Genomic DNA, 25,384 nt, shown 5'->3' on the forward strand with positions numbered 1-25,384 from the left:
TTTACATCACATCTGGGGTGTACTGTTAAATAATGTGAGTTTAATAAAAAATATTTAATAAAATAAAAATAATGTGTGCCCCACCCACACCCCCACCATTAAAATCATAACGTTGATTAAAAGTAAAACGCAGGCGATGCAAATTATAAATGTAAATGTAAAACACATGGTTTAGGTTTATAAATCCACTTCTTACTTATTCTATATTACAAAATCCTGTTTGGGTCAAATTTGACCTTGTTTTGACATTTGAGGGCTGTAAAATTACGAATTTTCAGTTTACAAAGTTACAAATTATTATGTTAATGTTTTTCTGTCAATATCTTAGTTTACTACCCAATTAAAAATGTTGAAATTGTAAACACTGTTATTAGTCTGATTTATCCCTTGTCTGAATGAAGCATATGGCTTTTTTTCCTGGGTTGTATGTGCCCTTCTAACACAAAAGCCGTCCCCAGCCTTTCTGGGCGGAGTTTGCATGTTCTCCCTGTGTTCGTATGGGTTCTCTCCGGGTACTCCAGCTTCCTCCCACGTCCAAAGACATGTTCGTTAGGCTGATTGGTGACTCTAAATTGACCCTAGGTGTGAGTGTGAGTGCAAATGGTTGTATGTCTCAGTGTTAGCCCTGCAATAGGCTGGCGACTTGTCCAGGGTGTACCCCGCCTCTTGCCCAATCTTTCATGCTGCACAGGGGAACTATGCAAGGATGCCCACTCTCCCTCTAATAAAACACCTTGGATCAAACTCACCACCCTTCAGAAACCAAAATTACAAGGAGGCTTAGATGCCTCACATTTCTATCACTACTTTCTGACAAATCAGTTACAGTATATATACAAATGGATCCATCCCAATTATTCGGATTACACCTGGTTAGACGTAGAACAAGCACTCTGCAAGGACATTCAGATTTCAGACATCCCATTTCTTCAATCCGTCAAACGTCACCCATGTTTCAAGGCCATAACAATAGCCTCAGCTCTGACAGCCTGGCGGAAACTTCACAGAATCACAAACTCCGCTCTTGCACCATCTACTAAACAAAACAAAACAAAAAAAAAACACTGAACTTTCACACATGGGCTATAAAGGGCATCACACCCCTCAGACACATTTTTCATACTAACACCGTAGTTCCATTTTTTTTTTCATTTGGTCCAGGAATACGGCATTGGGAGCAATCAATTTTTGGAATACCACCAATTAAAATCAGCCATCAGATCAAAGATTAACATCAGAAATGTATATGTATGAATATAAAATATATAAAATAATATCACAATCAGACAGGTCCATTTCTCTACCAGCATAAAATGGGAACAAGACCCAAATCTGTAAATACATTTATACTATGACTAAAAATGCTAATTTACAACTCATACAAGATAAGATAGTTTACAGAACTCACTAGACCGGGCATAAGATGTTTAGAATGGGATGCTCGTCTGAAAAATGTTCACACTGCACACAAAATTGTCCTGACACACACCTCACACCACATGGCTCTGCACACTTGTCAACTACTTTTGGAAAGAGGTCACAGAGACACTATCCCACTCCCTGGGCTGTGGCATCCCATTATCTACCACATTCTGCCTTTTAGGAGACTCAATTTCTCTTGACCTGGACAAAACAAACAATAAACAACTACTCATGGCCCTAACTGTCGCCAAGAAAACTGGAATGAACTGGAAATCAAAAAGTCATATACATTTTGCCCACTGGAAGAAACTCATCCCATCTCAATAACAAAACAGAAACTCAGTCCATCTGGTCAGATTTCATCACATTTTTGCAAACATAACTCCATTCAATACTTCGTCTTTGTCTTGTCTGTTTACCAAATAGCATTATCTTCTCATACAATAATTAGTACTTACCATTATTACACACTTCCACACACACACACACATACACAGCAGGTAAAATAAGTGATTAACACATCACGATTTTTCATAGTAAACATATTTCTAAAGGGGCTATTGACTGCTATGAATGCTTTTCTCCAGGTGTTGGTAACAACCCAAGTAATAGAAAGAAACCAAAACAAATAAGTTCAGGAATTAAGTTATGTGTAATAATGTGAAATTACAGAGGGAAAAAGTATTGAACACGCTATGTAATACTTCGTACAAAAGCCTTTGTTGGTAATAACAGCTTCAAGATGCCTCCTGTATGGAGAAACTAGACGCATGCATTGCTTAGGTGTGATTTTGGCCCATTCTTCAACACAAACAGTCTTAGATGTTGAAGATTCTGTGGGCCTCTTCTGTGAACTCTGATTTTTAATTCTTTCCATCAATTTTTAATTGGATTCAAGTCAGGTGATTGGCTGGGCCATTCTAGCACCCATTGGAACGGTTACTTGGCCGATAGAACAAGTGGTGAAGCAAGCAATTGGTGAGACGCCTCCACCTACTGGGTGCCCAGATCATCGTTTGTTAATTCCTGTTGATTTGCGCCCACATATGATTCATTGGGTTCACACCTCGCAGCTCACTTGTCATCCGGCAGTTCGGGAGAACCATGTTCGCCGTCTCTCAACAGTTCTGGTGGCCTTCCATGGAGTACATCAAGGCTTGTTCGGTCTGTGTTCCCAACAAGTTGTCCTCTGGACTACGCATGGGTCTCCTGCAACTTTTGCCTATCCCCTCCAGACCGTGGTCGGACATATCTATGGACTTTGTCACAGGGCTCCCAGTTTCAGAAGGTAACACTACGGATCAGAATCCATGGATTTCCCAAGGACATCGTGTCTGACTGGGGGCTCCAGTTCATCTCCCGTTTCTTGAGGGAGTTCTGTTGGCTCATCAGTGTCAAAATAAGCCTGATGTCAGGTAGCCAACAGCCAGACAGAACGCCTCAACCAACAGCTGGAAACCGGCTTTAGATGTCTTGTGTCACAGAACCCGACATCATGGAGCTCCCACCTGACCTGGGTGGAATACGCCCACAATTCTCTGCCTACCTCTGCCACAGGTTTCTCCCTCTTCAAGTGTGTCTTTGGCTACCAGCCTCCTGTGTTTGCTGACACAGATTCGGAAGTGTCTGTTCCCTCCACTCACGCCCTGGTTCACCACTGCCGCTGCATCTATGCCGCTGCCCACCTAGTGCTCATCTGTCAGGGGGACAGAGTCGAGAAGGCAGCAGACCAAAAACGAAAAATCTCATTCACCTTTCCCCATCACCAAAGTCATCAGTCCAGCGGCCTTTCGTCTGTGTTTGCCCCGATCCCTCCGTGTCCATCTGGCATTCAACGTCAGCCAGCTTAAGCTCACTAAGAAAAGCACCATGGTCCCCACTACCAAGCCCCCGCCGCCTCTAGAGGCAGCCGATGGAGCTCCGATTCCATTTGCATCCTCATTTTCATTCGTTACTACTCATTGTCAAAATTCATTCATTGTTTTATTCCCCTCATCATTTTCCATGATACCAACTGTTTTAATATTCATATGATTTATTGTCATAACCACATCCAGTCTCTCCTGTTGTGTCCCCTCCCTGTCTTTTCCTTTTCTCCTCCCTAGGGGTGGGTCCAGGCATGGTCACCAGCTGCAGGGCACACACCTGTTCTCCATCGACTCATTACCTGTCTGTTTAAATACACCGGCTCTTCACTCACTCATCGCCAGATCTTTGCAGTTCTCAGTCGGTAAACTGTGCACCTCGAAGCGTTCTTCCTAGAGCCTTCTTGCTCAATAACCAGCAACTCTGTTGTCTCTCCACTTCAGACTCAGTCATGTTCAGCACGCTGCCACTCTGGATCCATTCCCAACCCCATTTGCCACTCAGCCTTCCTGGACCTCGGACTCACCTGCCTTCCCGCATCTGCGACCTCCTCCCCAAAAATAAAGATCCTTTGTATAACCTTACTTTTGGCGTCTGCATATTGAATTCACCCTGTTATGTTCATTGTGGGGACAAGCTATTTTAGAATAAAACAAGGGGTAACGCAAAGCAAAAGCAGCTGTGATCCAAAGGCAACTCAGGTTTATCAATGTACAACTTGTACTGAAATAAACTCTGTTCCTCAAGGGTGAACCTGATTGCTCAAGTGTCCTCTACTCAAAAGTGCCTTGAACTTTGAATCACTGGACACGCTGAGGTCTTCTCTGATCTAAAGTTTTGTTTATTCAACACTGGTGTATAACTATATCTTTTTATATCACCAAACTCGGTCATGCTGACAGTTGCAGTACCAAGCCGCATTTTCGGCTCATCTACGCTCTCATCCTAGTGCCCACAGCGTATGATCCTGGGACTGAATCATTGCCGCTTATGTCCAGTTTGGAGCACATGGCTGCTCTGTTTGTGAACCACACCAGACGCCTTTGAGGCCTGTATTACGAAGCAGGATTACAGATTTAGCAAGGTAACTTCAGGGTTAACCCTGGGTTTCCAGTATCACAAAGCTGGATTCATTCTTATCGAGGTATGTTACCATGGTAACTTACTCTGAACGGCTAACCTGCTTTGGGTCAGGGTAACTTTCAGGATTTATCTGAATCCGATAAAAGGCTCCACCCACTGGCTAATCAGCTGTTCGGGAAAGAATCACGTGCCCTTTCATCGAAGACCCGATTGAGATTGGAGCCCAAAACGCGAGAAGAGCTTTGCGGCGTGAACGCATCATCCAGGAGATAATCACACAAAGAAGAGGATATTTTAGCCATTTGTCCCCGCTAAGCTCAAACCCAGCTCAGAATCAGGATCATTTCATTCAGGCTAACAACTTGATGTATTGATATGATGTAATTGTGGCATCAGTTTCCAGCTTTATTGTAGCCCATGTAACATTATGTAATTAAGAAATCCAACTCCCCAGATGAAATGATGTTGTTGCGCTTGGTTTTTATCTGCTCCCACGTCCTTTTTACACCAGAGGGGTTACATCTGGGGGAATGAGACGAATTGTCATACATTCATTGATTCATCTATGCAGCACAGTGATTGGGATTCATGACTTCATTAAATGTAAATTAATTGAGCCATGTGTGATATGCGCATTTATACAATCTGCAATTCTTTACCATGCCATTTGGCGTCTCTTCAATGCAGCTGCGATGTTTGACTTTTCGAGATTTCGAGTGAGATTTTCTTTTTTCTTTTTTTTTTTATTTGCGGAGAATCAGTCTTTGCTCTTTTTTGCTGGCAGATCAGTGCTCATGATTGTGATTGGTCTGCTGCCTTGGAACCTGCCCTTATATGTGTGACGAGACAAACCTGGATTGAGTAAGCAAGTTGATAACTAGTGTCGTGATACCGCTTATCCAGATCGCCACTGTTCTGGATAAGTTGGAGTAAAGCTGGATAAGTTGAGTTTGCTTTGCGATACATATTCTGGTTTCTCTCTTTTGATTTAAGGTTTTTGAGTTTCATGTCTGAGTTGCAGAACTTTTGTGCCACCGTTATTTAGATGACTTTAAGTTCATGGCACAGTTTTATCTTTTGATTCCATGGTTTAATTGCATTTTGTGTAAATTCCATAGCTTTGTTTACTCCCTTATTTCTACTATGTTGTTTCTGTTCTTTGCTCATTTGTTTTGTGTGGCAACCCACATCAGCTTAACTAAATGACGATTTTTACAGTACTGCATTTTAGAGAAAGACAGTGGGATTCTTTTGTTGTGGGAATTCTCATCTTTTGATTTTCTGGAATTGTCCTAATTAGGGCCTCGGGGCATCAGCCCTGAAGTTGCGAAAAACTGCGCAGAATTTCCCATCGAAAATGGGACGGGCGAAAAAAAATGCAAAAGAGATAGTTTTTCAAAGGTCTACTGCTCAGGCATACTTTCACCTAGAGACTAAAGTTAATCTTTAAAATGTTGACACAAGCCTTGTGTGTTGGTGTATTAATCCTCGTTTTGATAGGTCATCATTGTTCAATGACCATGATCTTTTTTGTAAAAATTCATCCTAGAATGCGTGATGTCATCAGCCAGAGTGAAAGCACGTGTGTGAAATTGCTTGAAAATTTTCTCTTTTCCAATTCCTCATCCCGGCCACAATTTACAAACTAGACACATGATTTTTCCCACAGTTGTAGACAAACTTGCTCTATCTTTCACAATTTTTTTTAGGAACACAGCGGCTAGTTGTTCTTCAGTAAATGCATCCATTAGTCACAAAAGTTAAATTCAAATAAACTCAAATTGGTGCAAAACTCTTAGTGTTTTATTAAATATTCATAATATGGACAATGTATAATTTGTTCAGTTGATATTCCTTTTGAATTGTTTTTGTCATAATTTTTTTATGAATATAATACAGAGAAAAAAACAATACTTAGTTTTTTGGACTTTTGATTTTATGCCTAATTCAAAGATAGAATATTTAAACGCTGGCCACACATTTAATCTAGATTATGGACGTATTATTTGATGTGAACTGCTGAGGTTTATCAAAATTGTTGTTTTCTCACATGCCACAAAGGCTGAAAAAGGCTGTGTGTTTTTTTTTATTAAATGTTAATTAAATGTTATGCATTTTATTCTGTACACTAATACATATTGGAGCTTAAAATCAGTACCTGGACAACTGAGCACATGCATAAACATTGTTTGAGCTTCACCTGAGTGTCCTGTCAATAATGGCTAATGATCTGATATTTGTCCCTGACATTTGGGAATCAATGTCCCAGAGTCTGGGGTAAGAGTGGAGAGGCACAGAATCCACATTGCTTAAGGTCCAGTGTGAAGTTTCTGCAGCCAGTGATGATTAGTGGTATCTTGTCATCTGCTGGTGTTAGTCCACTGTGTTTTCTGAAGTCCACAGTCAACGTTGCCATCTACCAGGAAAATTTAGAGCACTTCATGCTTCCTTCTGCTGACAAGCTTTGGAGATGCTGATTTCATTTTACAGCAGGATTTGGAGCCTGTACACATTGCCATAGGTATCAAAACCTGGTTCAGTTACCATGGTGTTACTGTGCTTAGTTGCCCAATAAACTCGCCTGACCTGAACCCATTAGAGAATCTATGGGTTATTGTCAAGAGGAAGATGAGAGATACCAGATCCTACAACGAAGGCTGCTATGAAAGCAACCTAGGCTTCAATTACACCTGAGCAGGGCCACAGGCTGATCACCTCCATGCCACACCGCACTGATGCAGGAACTACCAAGTATTAAGTCCATTAAAATGAACATGAAGTACAAGGAAATTAAGCAAACAAATAGGGAATCAAATCTGATCACTATATTTAGTGATGCCTATAAAGCTGAAGGCATTAAGCATTTAATATCACAGATTTACAAAAAACTAAAAAATTCCAAGAACCATTCAACCCTCCAGATTAAACAAAAATGGGAGAGGGAGTCCGGCCTGGAGATATCTGAGGATAACTGGGTAATCATATGGGAGAATCAAGTTAAAACCATCAACTCCAGAGCTTGGTGAGAAGTCTGCTGGAAGAACTTAATACGATTATTTGTCACTCTCAAATTAAAATCTAAACAGTGGGGTTACCATGGACAGGATAAATGCTGGAGACGATGTAGACAGTCTATGGCTGATCATTTGCATATATTCTGGGCCTGCCCCCTCATTCAACTTTTGGCTGTTAATTTTTCATTTGTGACACTATATTTAGGTAAAATCCCGGCTGGCCTTGCGGCCTATCTCTATAGAGTGCTCTTGACTGCAAGCAAGAAGGCCATTACAAAGAAATGGCTGCAGACAAATCTGCCATCAAGGAAGGACTGGATTACCATTGTTAACAAAATACAGTACATGGAAAAACTGACCTTCACCTTAAGATTGCGGGCTGAGCATTACACAGTAAACTGGGAAAAGTGGACTTCATACCTCTTAAACTGTAACCCATTGCCTGTGTGAACAATCATTCCATTTTACACTACTGTACGGCCTAGGTCAACCCTGTCAACCTGACTTTGTGCATTTGATTTTTACTGTTTAAAAAAGAACTGAAAACTGAAAAGTTTCAACCAAAAAAAATAACATGAAGCCTGACATTTGTTTTTAAAACATTTTCTTTTTTTATCTTTCTTTTTTTTTACCCATCTTATGTAGTATTCAAATTTTTTGAGACACTGACTTTTGGGTTTTCATCTTCTGTAAGCCATAATCATGAAAATTACAAGAAATAAAAGCTTGAAATATTTCATTTTATGTGTATCGAGATAATATTTGGGTTTCAATTTCTGAAGTGATTGACAAAAGATATTGAACTTTTTCATAATATTCAAATGTACCTGTAAGTGGTTTGTGGACAACCCGCTCTGCCTAGTGAGCCAGTGTCAGTCAGTGGTTTTAATGTTAACAGTGTATATGGCACTTCTACCTATTCTTAAAGCCCCATACAGTCATACCTAGACAGTGACACAGTAGCATTTGTTTAGAACCACTAATCCTCTGGTTAATGGACAACCCACTCAGCCTCCTGTGCCACAGCTGTGCCACAGTACTTGCCCACAGCATGTGTGTTTACCTGTAAGACTTGTCGTAGATTGTAACTCCAGTGAAGCTTTGACTCCTAGTGATGGGTCTGGATATGAGGCGTCTGACTGGGTGGACAGACAGAGACATGGTGGACAGAGTTCGGCGTGGACTCCCTATATAAAGAAGGAAAAAATACATCTTAATGAGGAGACCATGGAATGATAGATTGATCAGACAATTAGCAATTCACTTATCTTGTGAATAACAGCATTTCTTATTTTTTGTTTTTGCAAAATCTTTAGATACTACTGATATTTCTCCCAAATTCCAAATAAAATATTTTCATTCAGAGCATTTACTTGCAAAAACTGAAAAATGATCAAAATAAACAATTACATTTGAATTAGTCAAATAAACTCAACACTCAGCAAAAAGAGAAGATATCCAGTGAGCAGCCGTTGTGTGGACAAAAATGCCTTGTTGATGTGGGAGGTCAGAGGAGAATGGGCAGACTGGTTCAAGATGATAGAAAGGCAACAGTAATGTAAATAACCACTCGTTACAACCAAGGAATGCAGAATACGTCATACCATTGATGTAGATGGGCTAAACAGCAGAAAACCACACTGGGTGCCACTCCTGTCAACTAAGAACAGGAAAGACTACAGTTCACACAGACTCACCAAAATTGGAACAGAAGATTGGAAAAATGTTGCCTGGTCTGACGAGTCTCGATTTAAAGCTGCAACATTCGGATGACAGGGTAAGAATGTGGTTTAAACAACATGAAAGCATGGATCCATCCTGCCTTGTATCAACAGTTCAGGCTGCTGGTGGTGTAATGGTGTCGGGAATATTTTCTTGGCACACTTTAGGCCTCTTAGTACAAATTGAGCATCATTTAAATGCCATAGTCTATCTACCTGAGTATTGCTGCTGACCATGTCTATCCCTTTATGACCACAGTGTACCATCTTCTGACGGCTACTTCCAGCAGGATAATGTACCATGTCACAAAGCTCATATCATCTCAAACTGGCTTCTTGAACATGACAATGAGTTCACTGTACTAAAATGACCTCCAGTCACCACACCTCGATCCAATAGAGCACCTTTGGGATGTGGTGGAATTGGGGATAGATGTGCAGCCGACAAATCTGCAGCAACAGCATGATGATATCATGTCAATATTGACCATTGTTGAAAGTATGCCACAAAGAATTAAGGTAGTACTGAGGGCAAAAGTGGGTCCAACCTTTTACTAGCAAGGTGTACCTAATAAAGTGGTAGATGAGTGTATATTAAGTACACAAGTTCCACCTGTAAAGTATTAACAGCTTTGGTGAGACATTTACCTATGGCACATATCATGCTAGTTGTGCCTTCACCTTGAACTGATCTTTGTTATGGCATCTAAATTAATGTATAACTGACAAAGCAGATGTTACTGATATTTGGCCTTGATTTCACTATTATGTGTTTGTTTTGGGCCACAGGGAAAACCACAATGACCTGCGAAATTACTTTCTCGTTCTTGGGGTAAAACTTTTTGTTTAACATTTAAAGTCTGTGATATAACTTACTATGACACAAGTAGGTAGATAATTTATATCCTACTGTTGCCTGTCCAGTGTTCAGCATCATGTTTCTTAAAACAACCAAGTAGAACAAGGAGACTGCCAAACAGTCCCTCCAAAAGCACAGGAAATGTCCCAATCTTACAGGAAGTCAGATGCAACTGTCTCTCTTTACAGGAAATTTGACAAAGGCAGATAATCCTGAGGGTTGCAGTCATGAGGAAAGAATGCCAAGTCTGCGGGAGTTTATCAAAGGGAAGGAAAAACTATTTTGGAATCAATTGTCATACATGTACTTTGTAAACTAATGGTATACATTTCCTTAAATCCATTTAAATTAAGTGAATAATGTTCTGAATAACAATTAATATTCACTTTTATTTTAAACGTAAAGTTTTAAAAGTTCTAATATTCACACTTCTACCCTCAAAAGTCCTTAAAACGGTGTGTGTTTGTATGCCTAGGGACTTTGTGGTCAACTGTTTGTTGACTTAATCTAGTTTAAGTACTCAAAAAGGCTCAGCTCCTCATTGAGTGGTAGTTCAATTCAATTCAATTCAATTCAGTTTTATTTATATAGCGCCAATAACAATACAAATCGTCTCAAGACGCTTCACAAAAGCCAGCCGGCAACCTCCAGAGCAAGCCTGAGGGCGACGGTGGCAAAGAAAAACTCCCTTTTGACAGGAAGAAACCTTGAGCAGAACCCAGTTCATATGGAGGCACCCATGTGCCGAAGGCCAGCCGGTTAGAAACAGAGAAGAAGATGAGAGATAGTGAGAGATAAAGGAAGAAAATATATCTCAGACTGAGAAACACAGCCTGTCACAGATGCCAAGCATACAAATGGAAGAACTGGAAACAATAGGCACAATATGATAAAGAGTTCAGAAGTAATACCTCAAAGCCCTAAGTCTGGTTATAGTTGACCATTTCCTTTTAAAGGCTTTACAAGTGAAGTCAGCATGGCACGTGTCTGTATCATACACTAGTGCCTTGCCATCAGTTTTAAATACACCTTTAAATACACCACCTCTTCTGCTGTTGATATTCTCTCATAAACACTGGAACTATGGCTCACTGCTGCACACAAGTCATCAGTATGGCTCTGTGATAATTCAGTGCGTGACACCCGACCTATTGTTTAAATCTTTCTCTCCCAGACCAGTCTGGAAAACACTGCCTGGGATCCACACACACACACACACACACACACACACACACACACACACACACACACACACACACACACACACACACACACACAAACATAATGCATTTCTAGTCCCTTACCCTAGAGAGAGAGAGAGAGAGAGAGAGAGAGAGAGAGAGAGGGAGAGAGATTTTACTTTATATATAATTTTCTTCCTTTCTCCCTCACGCATGTTTTTGCAGCGTAGCAGCAACTAGGGACATAATTCACAGTTTAGGGTATTCTACATAGACTTTTATGCCGTCCTTTGCTGGGGGACACACCACTTCAAGAGAGAGTCTTGTTTTGCATTGTAGATGAAAGAAAGTACAACTACTCATAACCATGAAAAGACTCATCCCTTTACACCCCCAACCTGCTGCCATAATGAATTTTCAACATGATAGTAAGAAGGAAAAAAATAAACAAACTGACTGGGATTTGTTTTGAAACCGATTTCCCTGATTTGGTCACTTGACTGTGAAAAAAAAGATGAGTCACAACGTAGGATATTGAATTGAACTGAACTAAAAATTGAATGTTTATAGTTTCCTCTCCTCAATACACAACTCTTTCATACATTGTTCTATTCCATCCCCACCTACTGTATGCATTTTTCTTCATAAGCACTTTCCTCTATCCCAGGAGGGAGTAACTTCCTGCATAGGGCAGGGTCAGGAAAAGACAGAGTTTATGGCTACACTCAGTCACAGGAATAACCCAACAGCATTAGTGTAGGGCTATGCATGCTCATTTCTATTAAAAGGATATTAGTGTCTGGAAGAACATTATAAATCTGAACAGACATTGCTTGAGCAAAATCACAAGTTTAGGATAAAGTAAAAGATTTAAATCAGTCAAGTCAGTCACTTACAGGCAAAAACAGAATAAGATGTTACAGTAATTGAGATGTGATAAAAGGAAGGCATGAATTTTCCAGGTTTATGGTATGTAGAAATAGATTGATTTCCCAAGTTAGTAGAAAACGGACAGTGTGATCATTACAACTTAGTCAGACTACCTTACCCTTACTTCAGGTTGGTTACCAGAATTAAAACTGCAACAAACGCTGACCTGTGAACTAAAATAAGTAATAGAGAAGGGCATAATGTACTGCCTTGGTAAGGTAAAGGTGGTAAATCGGGTGATACAGCACAAGAGCACATTTTTAAGGTGATTTGCCAACTTTTCCTGATGAGCCTAGCTAAAAAGGTGTGGTTAGAAATTTGTTTAATATTCACTTTTTATATTAATGATAATAATGACTATATTTGAAGTAAACCCTCTGATACTCTAAATTTAATGAGCTGTGCCTGCCTCACTGAATTACATTACTTAGGTTCATACCTCCATATCCACCATACATGGTCACTGTGATGACTGATGTCCAGGCTTCTAAGCAATGGGTCCACCTGATTCCAGCTCCACGCTCCAAAATGCTCTTGGTTTGTATTCTTTATAATCATTCACTTTGTTTTTTTCTCTCTATTTGCCTTTTTGCCCCATCTTCAATGTCACAGTTGTTAAAGTTTTGTTCACTCTCCCTGCTAATCCTGTTTGTCTTGTTTTCTATAGTACTGCACTGATAAAGGGAGGAGGACAGGGAGGAGGATACAAGGAAAAACAAGGCGGTCCTTCCTTCTTTTTCCTGCTGACATCACTGTTTTTTCCTGCCCCTCCTCCATCTCTGTTGAATATATTGTTTCTGAGGAAATGACATGATGTTTTTGCTTATGAATATCTAAAATAGTTGTAAAATACAGTGGGAGCAAACATATTCATATTTTATTTATTTCTTTACAGTTACACTTAGCATAATTTGTCTCAAGATTGGAATTAGTACAGTTCCTTAGTAAAGGGTCCAGTGGAAATGTAACCCCATGGATGTTAGAGTTTCACATACCCCCTGCCAAAACCGCCAATTAAGGAGAAGAAGAAGAATAAGAAGAAGAAGAAAAAGAAGAAGAAGAAGTGGAGTAGCAGCAGAAAAGACGTTCAAGCGTATTGACCAATGACCATAGAAACAATGGATAACGCCAGTAAGAACGGAAAGAAAGGGATGGGACTGAGAAGGCAAGAGGGAAAAAATGTGACATTTAGAGAGTGAAGCCACTAAATGTCGCAAATTAACTGAAATGTTCAGTAGCACAGCCAGCAGCAGCACCACTGAAGTTCAGTTTAATATTCAACATGATAGAGCCACCTGTGATGATGAGGGACAGAAAAATTAGCTGGTTCCACAGACAGATACAGGGCAAGTAAGTTTAGAACAAGAGAGTGGAAGAAATAGTGTACTTGTGGCACTAGGGCTGATGTTAGGAAATGTTATTCAGGTTGCTACATCTTTACCTATACCCAGTTTGTGTTGCTCAGTACAATGCAAAAAATTAAATGAAATAATGATTACAGTAGTTAAAACAGCTACACTTTTAGCTGTAAAATGCCACATGCAGTAGTAGCTAATATTAAGAAATATGTTGTGCTTTCACTTTTTTTTTGGTAATGTTACAGTTAATGCTTACAAACTTGGAAGACTTTGAATACAGAAGTTACATTTGTAATGGTGTATATTCATTAAAATGTGGTACTATTATTTGTGCAGTAACATACCTGTTTTGCATTGGTTCAGCCAGAGGGATGGCAGTGACATTCATTTCTATATGAGTATTTAAGTTAAGCTACAATACTATGCTCTTAACACAACATCTAGTCAACATCAGTGCTATTGCTATAATTTGGATGGATAGTATCATGAGCCACAATTAATGTATTGTGACACTCATGCCAGGCGTTATTGTTGTTGTTGTTAAGTTTCCGCATGCCAATTGCTTTGGACCGGACCTACTCAAAGTCCAGGGTCGTTTTTTTAGTCCCAGTTTGGCCCTGTTTAAACCTCAACTTCCCACTAGTCTCTCAGAACTAAGGAAGCTACTCGGATGAGTGGCAAAACGTCTTCAAGAAAATTCTACGAGTCCAATTCCCTTATTTTGGATTACCATGACCTGGATGACTGAGAACCTTCACAGACATACAGCAGAAAACATAAGTTTCTGTTCTCACCTAAAAATAAAACACATTATTTACTTAACCATCCCTGACATGTGGGATAGTAGCCCAATTCAAATATGAATTAGTAATGTAAAATCTGATGAGTAACTGTGCAGTTCTGTGCAAGTAGAAGTTGAGAAGTAGAAAAAAAAAAGTGAACCTGAACAATTTTAGAGATGTTTTAGCCCAGGAATGTCCATGTGAAACCACCAATTGTACCTTTTTGGCACATTTTGGTATCATATGTGCCATTTGCCCTTTCTCAGGTACCAGTCTAAAAAAATAATTTTGTTTCACTTATATATCACTAAATACAAATACAACAGTTTCTCATTTCTCATTTTGAAAATTCACCCAGAAGTGGAAGATGCGAAAGTACTTTCAAACATGGAGTAAAAGATATTGAGATCATCTGCCAGGCAGGGGCTCACCACAGGGTTGGGGGATGGTCTACTGTAGTTGGTGATGATCTGCAGGTCTTTCAAAACTGCCGTGAAGTCGTTGGCAGCAAAGCGGTTGGATAACTTTTCAGTGTGATTCCTCTTTGCCTTGATCTCCTTTGTCAGTTTGTTCCTGGCCTGCTTGTACAGGTCCCAATCTTCACTCCTGTAGGCTTCTTCCTTCTCCTGGCGAGCTGTCTCAGTCTTGCAGTGAACAATGGTTTATTGTTGGTGAAAGTGCAGAAGTTTTTGGTCTGCACGCATGTGTCCTCACAAAAGCTGATGTAAGATGTCACAATATCAGTTCATCCAGGTCTGAGGCTGCAGCTTCAAAGATGCTCCAATCAGTGCAGTCAAAGCAGGCCTGTAACTGCATCTTTGACTTGTCTGTCCATCTCTTCACAGTCCTCACTACAGCTTTGGCACACTTCAGCTTTTGCCTGTAGGCTGCAATAAGATGGACCAGGCAGTGGTCAGAGAGTCCCAAAGCAGTGCGGGGAACAGAATGATATGTGTCTTTAATGTGGTGTAGCAGTGATCCTGTGGAGTTCTAAGCTACATCTGCTGTCGTGGCCTCATCAACCAGCCCAGTCTTCATGGTCTGGAGTGCTGTGTATCAGACCTGTGGAGCTCCATAAACTACATCTGCCCCAGTCTTCATGGTCTCTTCCAGTTGTCTACTCCTACTTAGATGAACAATTCACCAACCTGCCCATAATTCCTGTTATACTCACAAACTGTCTCACAGATCATCAGCTATGTGTTATATTACTAGACCCTACATGTTTCCTTCAGCTTGATGTATGTATCTATGACAGAAGTTTGTTTATCTTGTTTACCCTGTTATTCTTTTCTCTCTGTCTTCTCTGTTTCTACCCAGCTAGTCTTAGGCAGATGGGTCCCTCCATATGAGCTGGGTTCTGCTCAAGGTTTCTTCCTGTTAAAAGGGAGTTTTTCTTTGCCACCGTCTCCCTCAGGCTTGCTCTGGAGGTTGCAGGCTGGTTTTTGTAAAGTGTCTTGAGACAATTTGTATTGTTATTGGCGCTATATAAATAAAACTGAATTGAATTGAATTAATCCAAAGTGTTCATGTCCCTGGTGGGCCACGTCACGTGTTGTCTGTAGTTAGGCATTTCAATGTATACACCAACCAGCACAAACGAGGTGAACTCCCACAGTAAATAAAAGGGTCTACAATTTTTTGAAAACTGTGAGGGCTGCATGTCTTCTTTAACACTGTGACATCTGTGCACCAACCTTTGTTGATGTAGAAGCATGTTCCTCCTCCCTTTGCCTTCCCAAATAGTTCCGTGCAGCAATCCGCACGGAACAACTGGAAGCCCAGCAGCTGTAGTGTACTGTCCAGGGTGTGTTCACAAAGACAGTTTTCAGTCAAGCACAGGGCAGGGGAACAGCAAGTTCTTAGTTGAGAGAAGCAGCAGTTCATCCATTTTGTTTGCATGAGAGTGGACATTTCCCAGGTGAATGCATGGATGGGGGAGCTGTGCGGAATTCACGCTGCCTCAGTTTGGCAAGCACTCCCCCTTGTTTCCCCCACTGGCGCCTGTGTCTAAATCCACAGAGAGCTGTTACTTCTCCAGAATCTCCAAAAAGTCTGACATGGCACAGGACAACTTTCCCTAGTGTGAGTGCACCTTTAAAGCCGGCCAGATGCACTGTGGTCCAAGAAGTCCACATGCCAGGTCTCCAAACACCAAGCACTGCTGACACTCTGGCCCCAACAAGCGCACACATTTTGTCCATCTTCCTGCCAAAGAGCTCACATTCCCCATGAGGACAATATTACTGCCAGATTGAATCCCCTCTGCTCTTTCACTTTCACTCCCTCTGAAGTTGAAGGAGAAGAGGAAGGAAAAACAGCTAAAAATCATGGCAATTGGTTTTCTCTTTCAGGCGCATTTTTCAAAATGAATAAATATAATAACAATAATATATAGACACACACTATGGAAGTTTTTCTGTGCCATCAGAGTTTGAATATAAATTGCTAGGTAAATGTAGTTTACATAAAAAAATCAACAAAAAAGTTCAACGTCATAAAATTCAACAATAAAAGAAATCAACCTATTAAAATTTAACATAAAAAAAATTCAACCTCAAAGATACAACCTCAAATAGTTCAACCTCTAAGCTTCAACCTCCACTTTTCAACCACAAACCTTCAACCTCCAACTTTCAACCTCTGAAAAAGCTGGACTTAACTTCCGGGTGAGCAGGGAGAAGCAATTAATCCCCGTCTCTATTCATCCAACGTCTAGCCAATCAGGTTACGTTCCATTGGTCATGAGGCGAGACTGGCATAGGACAGGTCAGCCATGGCCACCAACACGACTGACGGAGCTTCGGAGAGTACTATTGCGTTCGTAAAATTGTGTAATAGATATTACTCGATCAGTTGAACATTGAGAGAAAGTATTAAACAGTATCTACACTGAAAATTTAATGAAGTGGCGTTATTGAAAACTGCGTTAGCAACTAGCTAGTTACTGGCTGTGAGCACCTTTACCTTCTACCAGCTACAAACAACGAGCCAGTCTGAACTGAGCAATTCCACAGTTATGCCTATAATGCGCTGCTTAGTAATCAGAGTAACTGAGTTCCTGATCCAACTCACTGTGCATTCCTATTTTTGTACATTTTCCGAGTAAAAAGGTATGTTATTGCTTTCCTCTTATGATGACAATAAATGATATTCTATTCTATTCTATTCTATTCTATTCTATTCTATTCTATTCTATTCTATTCTATCGTCTCGGGAGTGACGTGACTTATGCCACAAGTCACGTTTTCAGCATAAGGACAACTCATGTGTCATATCACGCAGTGACACAAACGTAATCAACAATACAGGGTGGAGGGATGCACGTTTTCTGGCTGGATGTACCGCCACTATTTTGAGTCTGTCTGAGCTAAATAAATATATAAAGTTTCGCAGTACTGTCTGTGCTGGCGACAAATTCCTGTCTAGCTTCAAAAACACTACTTCAAAATAGAAGAAACATTAGGAGGCACAGCACGGTGAAGTTAACACAATAAGTCTATATTTACTAGTTAACATTTAAGTCTCGTCCAGGGCCTCATTTATCAACTGTGCGTAAAGAGAGCATAAGCACATTCTGCCGCAAAGTATCGAATTTTATCAATTTGTACTGGTGCATAGAAAAAATGTGTTCATTTACACTCTGACCTTACATACACACAAAATCTAGTGGCAGAACAGTGGAACTATACATAGAACTCATTAAGAGAATTGCAGTGTTCACCAATCTCAAACTTCACACATTACAGCATATTGACGGTCTCCTATCATAAAAAATGTCAATCAGTAATTTAGCAGACATTTTGAATAAATGGCGTGACAAGCTATAAAAGACAGTTGTGATGGGACACCCTGAAAAGAAAAGTTGAAGTACAGGTACCATTCATTGTCTTGAGCGTTAGTCTGTTAAACAGCGCTTTCCCAAAAACATACTAATGGATTTCCGCTGTGATTTAAAATTCTTGTTGGAGCGAGACACAAACCACACCAAGGCTATCCCAGTACACATCCAGCTCCTGTCCAGCCTAAGATGTTCGGGCACCAGAACTTTTCTGCGAGTTTGGAAAGTTATGCGGCATTTCACAGTCGACACTAAGCAGAATCATGCGCCAGGAATGGATGAAATCATTTCTCTGGCCTCAGTTTACATCCAGTTCGCATACAGACATCACCAACAAGTCATTAAGTCATTAAGGATAGATCAACTCACATCTTAATAAAAGCACATGACGAATTCAGTTACGTGTATATGTGAAGTGATTTTATTCAATCAATACCCAATAATGTGCGATGCAACGTGAGAAATTACATTTTCTTTAATTTGATCTCATTTCATATTTTATTTATTTAACATTTGTGATGCGCATGCTTCAATCAGTATCGGTGGCTCGTGATGTTGCTCAGATGATCCTTCATTTCATTTAGGGATTTGGTGGGGTCTTGTTGATTCTGCAACGATTTTCCTCAAAGGGCGGCACAGTGGCTTGGTGGTTAGCACTGATGTTTCCCAGCGAGAAGGGTCCGAGTCAAGCTCGTCCTTTCTGTGTGTCATATCCATATGTGTATTCGGTTCTCTGGGCTCTTCCTTCTTCATTTATAACCTACACGTTTCTGTTCTGGGGCCACATTTATCAAACGCTGCATAGAAAATGCTCTAAATGTGTACGTGTGTCAGTACAAAAAAATCAAACGTGTGTAAACCAATCCCTTTAAGAATGCGTAAAGGGATTTTACGTTATTGGCTGGTTATTATGTTATTGGCACAGCATTAAAATAATCCTTTGAAATGTAATAATTGTAGCCGATAATGTAATAATACATAAACAAGACTGCATTTCTTGGAAATAAAATATTTTTTTGTAGTTTCTGTGCAGTTTGCTCATAAAAATAGTTGATTGCCTAGTCATCATATTCATTCATCAAGGGTATGTATTATGCAGCACTCTCTCTCCTTAAATATGGTTGTAAGAGCCAATTTGAAAATTATTTGTTGTACAAAATCTTCATTTTCTTAGTGTGTTTGCTCGATGTTAGATGAATATGTTACAACTGGAGCTGATAAGGTAATAATATATGTATCATCGATACATTATTTTCTGAATAGAACACACACACACACACACCCCTATACGGGATGGCTTAGAGGGGCAATTATGAGTTGATTGGGTTTTATTTCTTAATTCTTATTCCTTAATTCTGTGCAGAGACCATCTAGAAATGTTGCATGCACATTTAGAAATGATGCGTGCACAAAGGGAAATATTTTCTGCAGTACTCGCATTTGACCACGAGATGGCAATGGAATAGCTAATTCACGCCAAGCTAGCAAAGTCATGTGACTGACAAGACTGATTAAACGTACCTTAATTGTCTGCAAATGTCCATACTTCAAACATGTGGAAAGGTAAATAATTAACTGATTCACTATGATTAACTTTTGTAGAATCCTTGTTGATACATTGTTATATAATTGAGAATCATTAACATTAACAGAGGAATAGCCAGTCTAATAAGATGTACAGGTATAGATTTATATCTCAGTAGATATTGTTGCAGTTGCATTCTTTTGTATGGATACAAGTTGTTGTGTATTGTTGCAAGGAAATATCTGCTATAATAAGACAGCTGAATGAGCTGAGGTTTATACCTTAACAGTACATTGTGCCTGTGTGCTGGATACAAACTCTTTGCAGGTCACTGTTTAAAGTTGAAAAAGGTAATACACTCAAAGTCTCAGCCCAAATCAGTTGAACAAATGAACCTGCGAATACGTTACTCACATGAGGACAGGTTGGAAGAGTTTGAATCCTCAAACCTGAATATTCGGCAGAGCGTGAGCCATCAATGCTAGAATACACTACTATCAGGTGAAAGAGCTTGTCCTGCAGCTGACTAGAGAAAAGGCACTTCTGCGATATGATGGGTCCCCAGCGTATATTTTTACAGATCTTACTTCAGCCACAATACAGACACGTCAAGCTTTCATAGCCATTAGGGAGAGAAGTACTGGGCTAAATCGATCCAGTGTGGAATCCGACACCCAGTGTGATTTGTGGTCACGGTCAGTAACAACACCCGTACGTTAACCACCCCGGCCGAAGCTGAAGAGTTCATCAGCCGTGAGGCTGAGGGATGCGACGCAGCTGCCAGGGCTGCTGTAAGCTGAGGAGCGGACTAATTATGTGATAAATGGTGCTGCACTAAAGGATAGAGTAAGTTAACGTTGTATAACAAAGACTGCCAGTTCATAAGATATGTACATATTAAGTTTGCATGAGGACTAATGCATTTATTCTCTTCTCAATGCTTGTTTGTGAAGCGGGATGTCTTGTCTCCCGTTGGTAGAGAGATGGATGGTTATACTGCTAGTCTGGGCCACCAGCTGGTCCCCAAGTCTAGTTTTGACTTAAAGTTTAGGGTATGCAAGCACTGCTCCTATGTTTACAGGTTGTTCTGTTTTTTTCCATTTTATGTTTTATTTGGAGTCACATCTCAACAATGTTGCACATAAGAATCTTCATTACATTGTTACTCATCTTGATCCAGTGCTCCATTTTTTTTTCCTTTAACAACGTATTTTCAAACAAAAAACATGAACATGAACATGGGGTGCATGTTTATAGGTTGGGGTTTTGCATTTGTGAGGGGGTGTTTTTTTCAGCACATGCGTTAGTTTAAATTTGTTGGGTATGCTTTGCCACAGTCATGAAAAATCTTTTCATTTTTGTTCATACAGTAGATATTTTCTACATTGACTGATTTGCATGGACACGGCAATGGTAAAGTTAAAATAACTGGAATGTAAGAGGGATGAACAGCCTGCTGAAAAGAGGGAAAGTGTATGCACACTTACGGGAACTTAAATCTGACATATATTTTCTCCAGGACACACATTAAAAAAACAGCAGCAAAAGTACTTTGTCCCTCATGGGCTTCTCAGGTCTATCAGTCAAACTTCAGTACAAAACCCAGACGTGATGCAGTTATGATTTAAAATGTATCCACCCTCAAACAGTTTCAGACCAGAGGGGCAAATATGTGATAGGTAGTGGGACTCTGAACTCAACACCACTAATATTAGTATATGAATGTATGAAAAATTCTGTACTTATCTTACCGGTAAAATAGAACTATGTTTAAGCGCCAATGATGTGGGCAATTTAGATGATTCCACTTTATAGGAGGCCATGAAGATAGTCCTTAGAGGCCATATAATATCATATGAGACAAAATATAAGTGCTTAATAAAATAACTGCTCTATGATATGAATATAATTCTATAATGTCAAAAAAGATAAAAATTACTAGTACATGATTTTATTGAGGTGGAAGTCCCCTGCGCTGCCTTCTCACTCCTCTTGGATCAGGGACATCCTTCAGTTTGTGAAGTTGGAGAAAGTTATGTGCTCAATACATGGTTCACTTGCAAAGTTTAATAAAACTTGGGGTCCTTTTTTTGCACATGATGATGGAGTGACTTTTATGTCTATTCTAGAGTAGGCACCCTGATTGTCTACTAATTGTGAGTTTTTCTTGTGTGAATTTTCAGCATGTTAGGAATGTTTTTTAGTTTTCTCTGTTTAAGTGAACATATGTTTTTTTTGTTTTGTTCTGTGTATTTGTTGTTGTCTTGTTTTGTTTCTCATACTTTTCTTTTGTTATTCCATATCTGATTTCATTTTTATCTCAGTTTCTACTTGTTATACTTGACACAGTTTTGACTCTCAAAATGTTACCTCTTGACTTTGTCTTGTCACTGAAAAATTCAATAAACAAATGTTTTTTTAAAAAAAAATTACTAGTACAAGTCAGACAGAGATATTTTGAGCGTGGCGACAAGCCGCACAAGCTTTTAGCCTGCCAGCTGAGGCAAATGCAAGCTTCCAGAGCCATACATTGCATCAAATCTGAGAGAGGTACCTTGCATACGGATCTGGTAAAGATCAATGAATGTTTCGCGGAGTTCTAATTAAATGTCTACCGGTCACAGAGTGACTTAGATTTTCAAGCTTTCAATGCATTTTTTGAGAATCTGGATTTACCAAAATTATCATTAGACTTGGCTGACAAGCTAGATAAAGACATAAATCTGGACGAGATCACACAAGTTATCTCTTCCTTCCCCAATAACAAGGCACCAGGTCCAGATGGTTTTACATAGAATTTTTCAAAAAAAAATGGCACTAAGTTGTCAACACTGCTCTTACACCACCTTTTCAACATACTATATGGCAAGCATTCAAGAGAGGTCTGTTCTGTGGTCAATAAAATTGGATTTGGACCCACCTTCATGAAATGGATTGAAATAGTTTACTCATGACCAACTGCATCAGTTATTACTAATCAGAATATCTCACCTCTCCCTCCCCTCCATCAGACAGATCCCTTTATTTTTTATTTTATTTTATTTTGTTGTCTGCATTTGTCTACATAGTTAAACACCACAAGGTGTAAACGTCATATGAGGTTGATGCAGTTATATTCTTGCAGCTGAATATTTTATTACATCAGTGCGTGAGTGTGACCATCACCAGCCCTCCCGGAAACTATCCTGTTAATCTTTATTGAGTGTTGTGACCTTGTGTGGCAGGGAGGGCAATGCTACACCTCAGTGAATAGCGAGCGAGAACACTGGACCAAAAAGATTTTGGTCCAGTGTTCCCCCCCGCCCACAGGGCGGCCAGAGACACCCCACCAGTTGAGGAGACCCACCGGGAGCCCAGCAAAGCCCCCGCAGATGGGCACCGGCCTAGCACCCAACAAGAGACGGGCCATAGGAGCAGGGGGCCAAGGTGCCGGTCCCATGCCCTTGGCGACCTAAGCCAGGGAGACCACAGGAAGAGGGAACCCCCACTCGCCAGGGAGAGACCCCAGCCCCCCACAGAAGGGAGAGGGGAAGCCCCGAGTCACCACCAGAACAAATCAATGCTGGATCAACCGAGTTCCCAAGGGAGCCGCCACAGTCCCCTCGCCATGCAGCGCCGGGAGACAAAGCCCAGCCAAGAGGACACCAGAGAACTTAGGTAGTTCAACCACCATGGGGCCACAGACCACCAGCCCAAGAGAGACAGAGCCCTTTAATCACTCCCATTAACATGTTTGTTAATGGGAGTCCACTATATGCGGACAACATTCTATTGTTCATTTGTCAGCCGCATGCATCAATACCTCCTCTCCTGACTCTCATTAATAAGTTTGGTAGTCTGTCTGGATTTTCTATCATTTGGGAGAAAAGCGAACTTATGCCAGTCTCTGCAGTGGTTGACGGGACATATTTGCAATCCATTTAATTTAAGAAGTCCTACAAACCTTTACATATTTAGGAGTGACTGTCACCAAAAACCCAAATGATCTTCTCTGATTAAACTGGCAAAGCAAAATTGAGCAAGTCAAAGCCAATATTGAGTTTTGGAAAACTCTCCCAATATCCATCATTGGGGAGATAAATGCAGTCAAGATGATCATATTGCCCCACTTTCTTCGTCTTTTCCGGTCCATTTCATGTTTTATTGCACAATCATACTTCAAGCAGTTAAACTCGATTATCATACCTTTCATTTGGAATTAGAAAACTGTTAGAATATCTAAAAAACACTTATCAAAACCATAGGATGTAGGAGGTTTAGTTTTACCGAATTTTAAGTTGTATTATTGGACTGCGCAGCGCACATGTGTCTATTCTTGCATGGTGGAAGAAAGGCCCCCCTTCTGAGGCAGACCCGTGCCCTGCATGGTTGTGTACAGACAGAATGCTTTGCACAAAAACTTCACTGCCCACTCTTCTGAAGAAGATGATGAGGAATGTTTAAAAACTACACATGATTGCTCTGTGAATCATACAGTTTAAGACATTACATAGACTCTATTATTCTACAGAGAAACTGCACAGTTTCTTTGCTGGTGTTTCACCCATTTGCAACAGATGCAGACCACTGGTAGGTTACTTTATTGTTTTTGGCCATGCAGTAAACCGTACACCTACGGAAAAATATTTTTCATTGCTTCTCTATGGCTTAAGGGAAATTTTGGGAGCCTGATCCACTTGTAGCCATTCTTGGAGGGGCAACTACCCCTTTGTCTTTTGACAATACATATGAAAAAAAGGGTATCCTATTTGGAACTGTGATTGCAAAGAAGTTAATCTTCCGGACATGGAAATCAGATATTGCGCCTACATACGATCTGTGGCTGAGAGAACTGGCAAATATACACTACCTGGAGAGACTGAGACTTCATAACAAGGTCAGGGGAGACGTGTTTAAAAAGATGTGGGACCCTGTACTGCAACTGTTGTAATGAAAGGGCTAATATGTTGATCACTGTTAAACACTGTCCTGTGTGTATTTCTCAACTAACTCACAGTGTAGAGTTATGTAATATGAAAAGTTTAAATATGTATGATTAGTTTATTGCCATGACTGTGACCTTTGTTACATATTTGCATGATGAGCTGATCCTGTTCATGTTTTATTTGTTAATTTTGGGGTGGGGAGAGGGTGTCTTCGTCTTGTGTTCTTTTTCCATTTTAAAAACAATAAACATATTTGGAAAAATAACATATTAGGAAAGTATGGACAAATATAAGACTTTTTCTTTTTTCTTTCGTCTGGTGGCTGTTTTTGATTGAGACCTGTGCACACATAGATACATTATGTATGTAAACACTTCTGTTCATGGATACATATGTGTATGTATGTATGAGTAAAGTAAGTATTGAACAGATCACCTTTCTAAAGGTGCTATTGACATGAAAATTTCACCAGGTGTTGGTAACAACCCAAGTAATCCATACATAGAAAGAAACCAAAACAACAAGTTCAGAAATTAAGTTATGTGTAATAATGTAAAATAACAGAGGGAAAAAGTGCAAAAACTGCACACACACAGAAAGGGAGGTGGAAAAAGGCATGGAAAGCCAAGACACCAGCTGAAATCTATCAGTGATCAGAAAGCCATCCTGTCTCTTGTCAGTGCAAATGAATGTAATCTGGTTCAGTCCAAACTGATGGCCTGTAAAAAGGTGTGTCATTACCAAGGTGTCACACAAGGAACATCTCATGATGGGTAAAAGCAAAGAACTCCCTCAAGACCTTTGCAACCTTATTGTTGCAAAACATTCTGATGGCATTGGTTACCGAAGGATTTCTAAACTTCTCAACGTTCCAGTG

The 25,384-nt window shown here is 40.1% G+C and overlaps 1 protein-coding gene across 4 annotated transcripts in view; it reads right to left on the reverse strand.

Annotated features, from left to right (window-relative positions):
- Positions 1-25,384, reverse strand: part of ripor1 (RHO family interacting cell polarization regulator 1) — a 108,184-nt gene that overhangs the window by 43,430 nt on the left and 39,370 nt on the right. For 2 of the 4 annotated variants that reach the window (XM_047595686.1, XM_047595683.1), the window contains exons 1-2: positions 12,516-12,758; positions 8,449-8,572 (exon numbers count right to left, since the gene is read on the reverse strand). In XM_047595686.1, the coding sequence (XP_047451642.1) occupies positions 8,449-8,572; positions 12,516-12,534 (143 nt within the window). In that variant the 5' untranslated portion in view covers positions 12,535-12,758. Of the gene's footprint in view, positions 1-8,448; positions 8,573-12,515; positions 12,759-25,384 lie in introns of those variants that run through there. The other 2 variants (XM_047595684.1, XM_047595685.1) reach the window with 1 other exon arrangement.

The sequence above is a fragment of the Mugil cephalus genome, chromosome 10 (genome assembly GCF_022458985.1).
Source record: "Mugil cephalus isolate CIBA_MC_2020 chromosome 10, CIBA_Mcephalus_1.1, whole genome shotgun sequence".
Taxonomy (NCBI): Eukaryota; Metazoa; Chordata; class Actinopteri; order Mugiliformes; family Mugilidae; genus Mugil; species Mugil cephalus.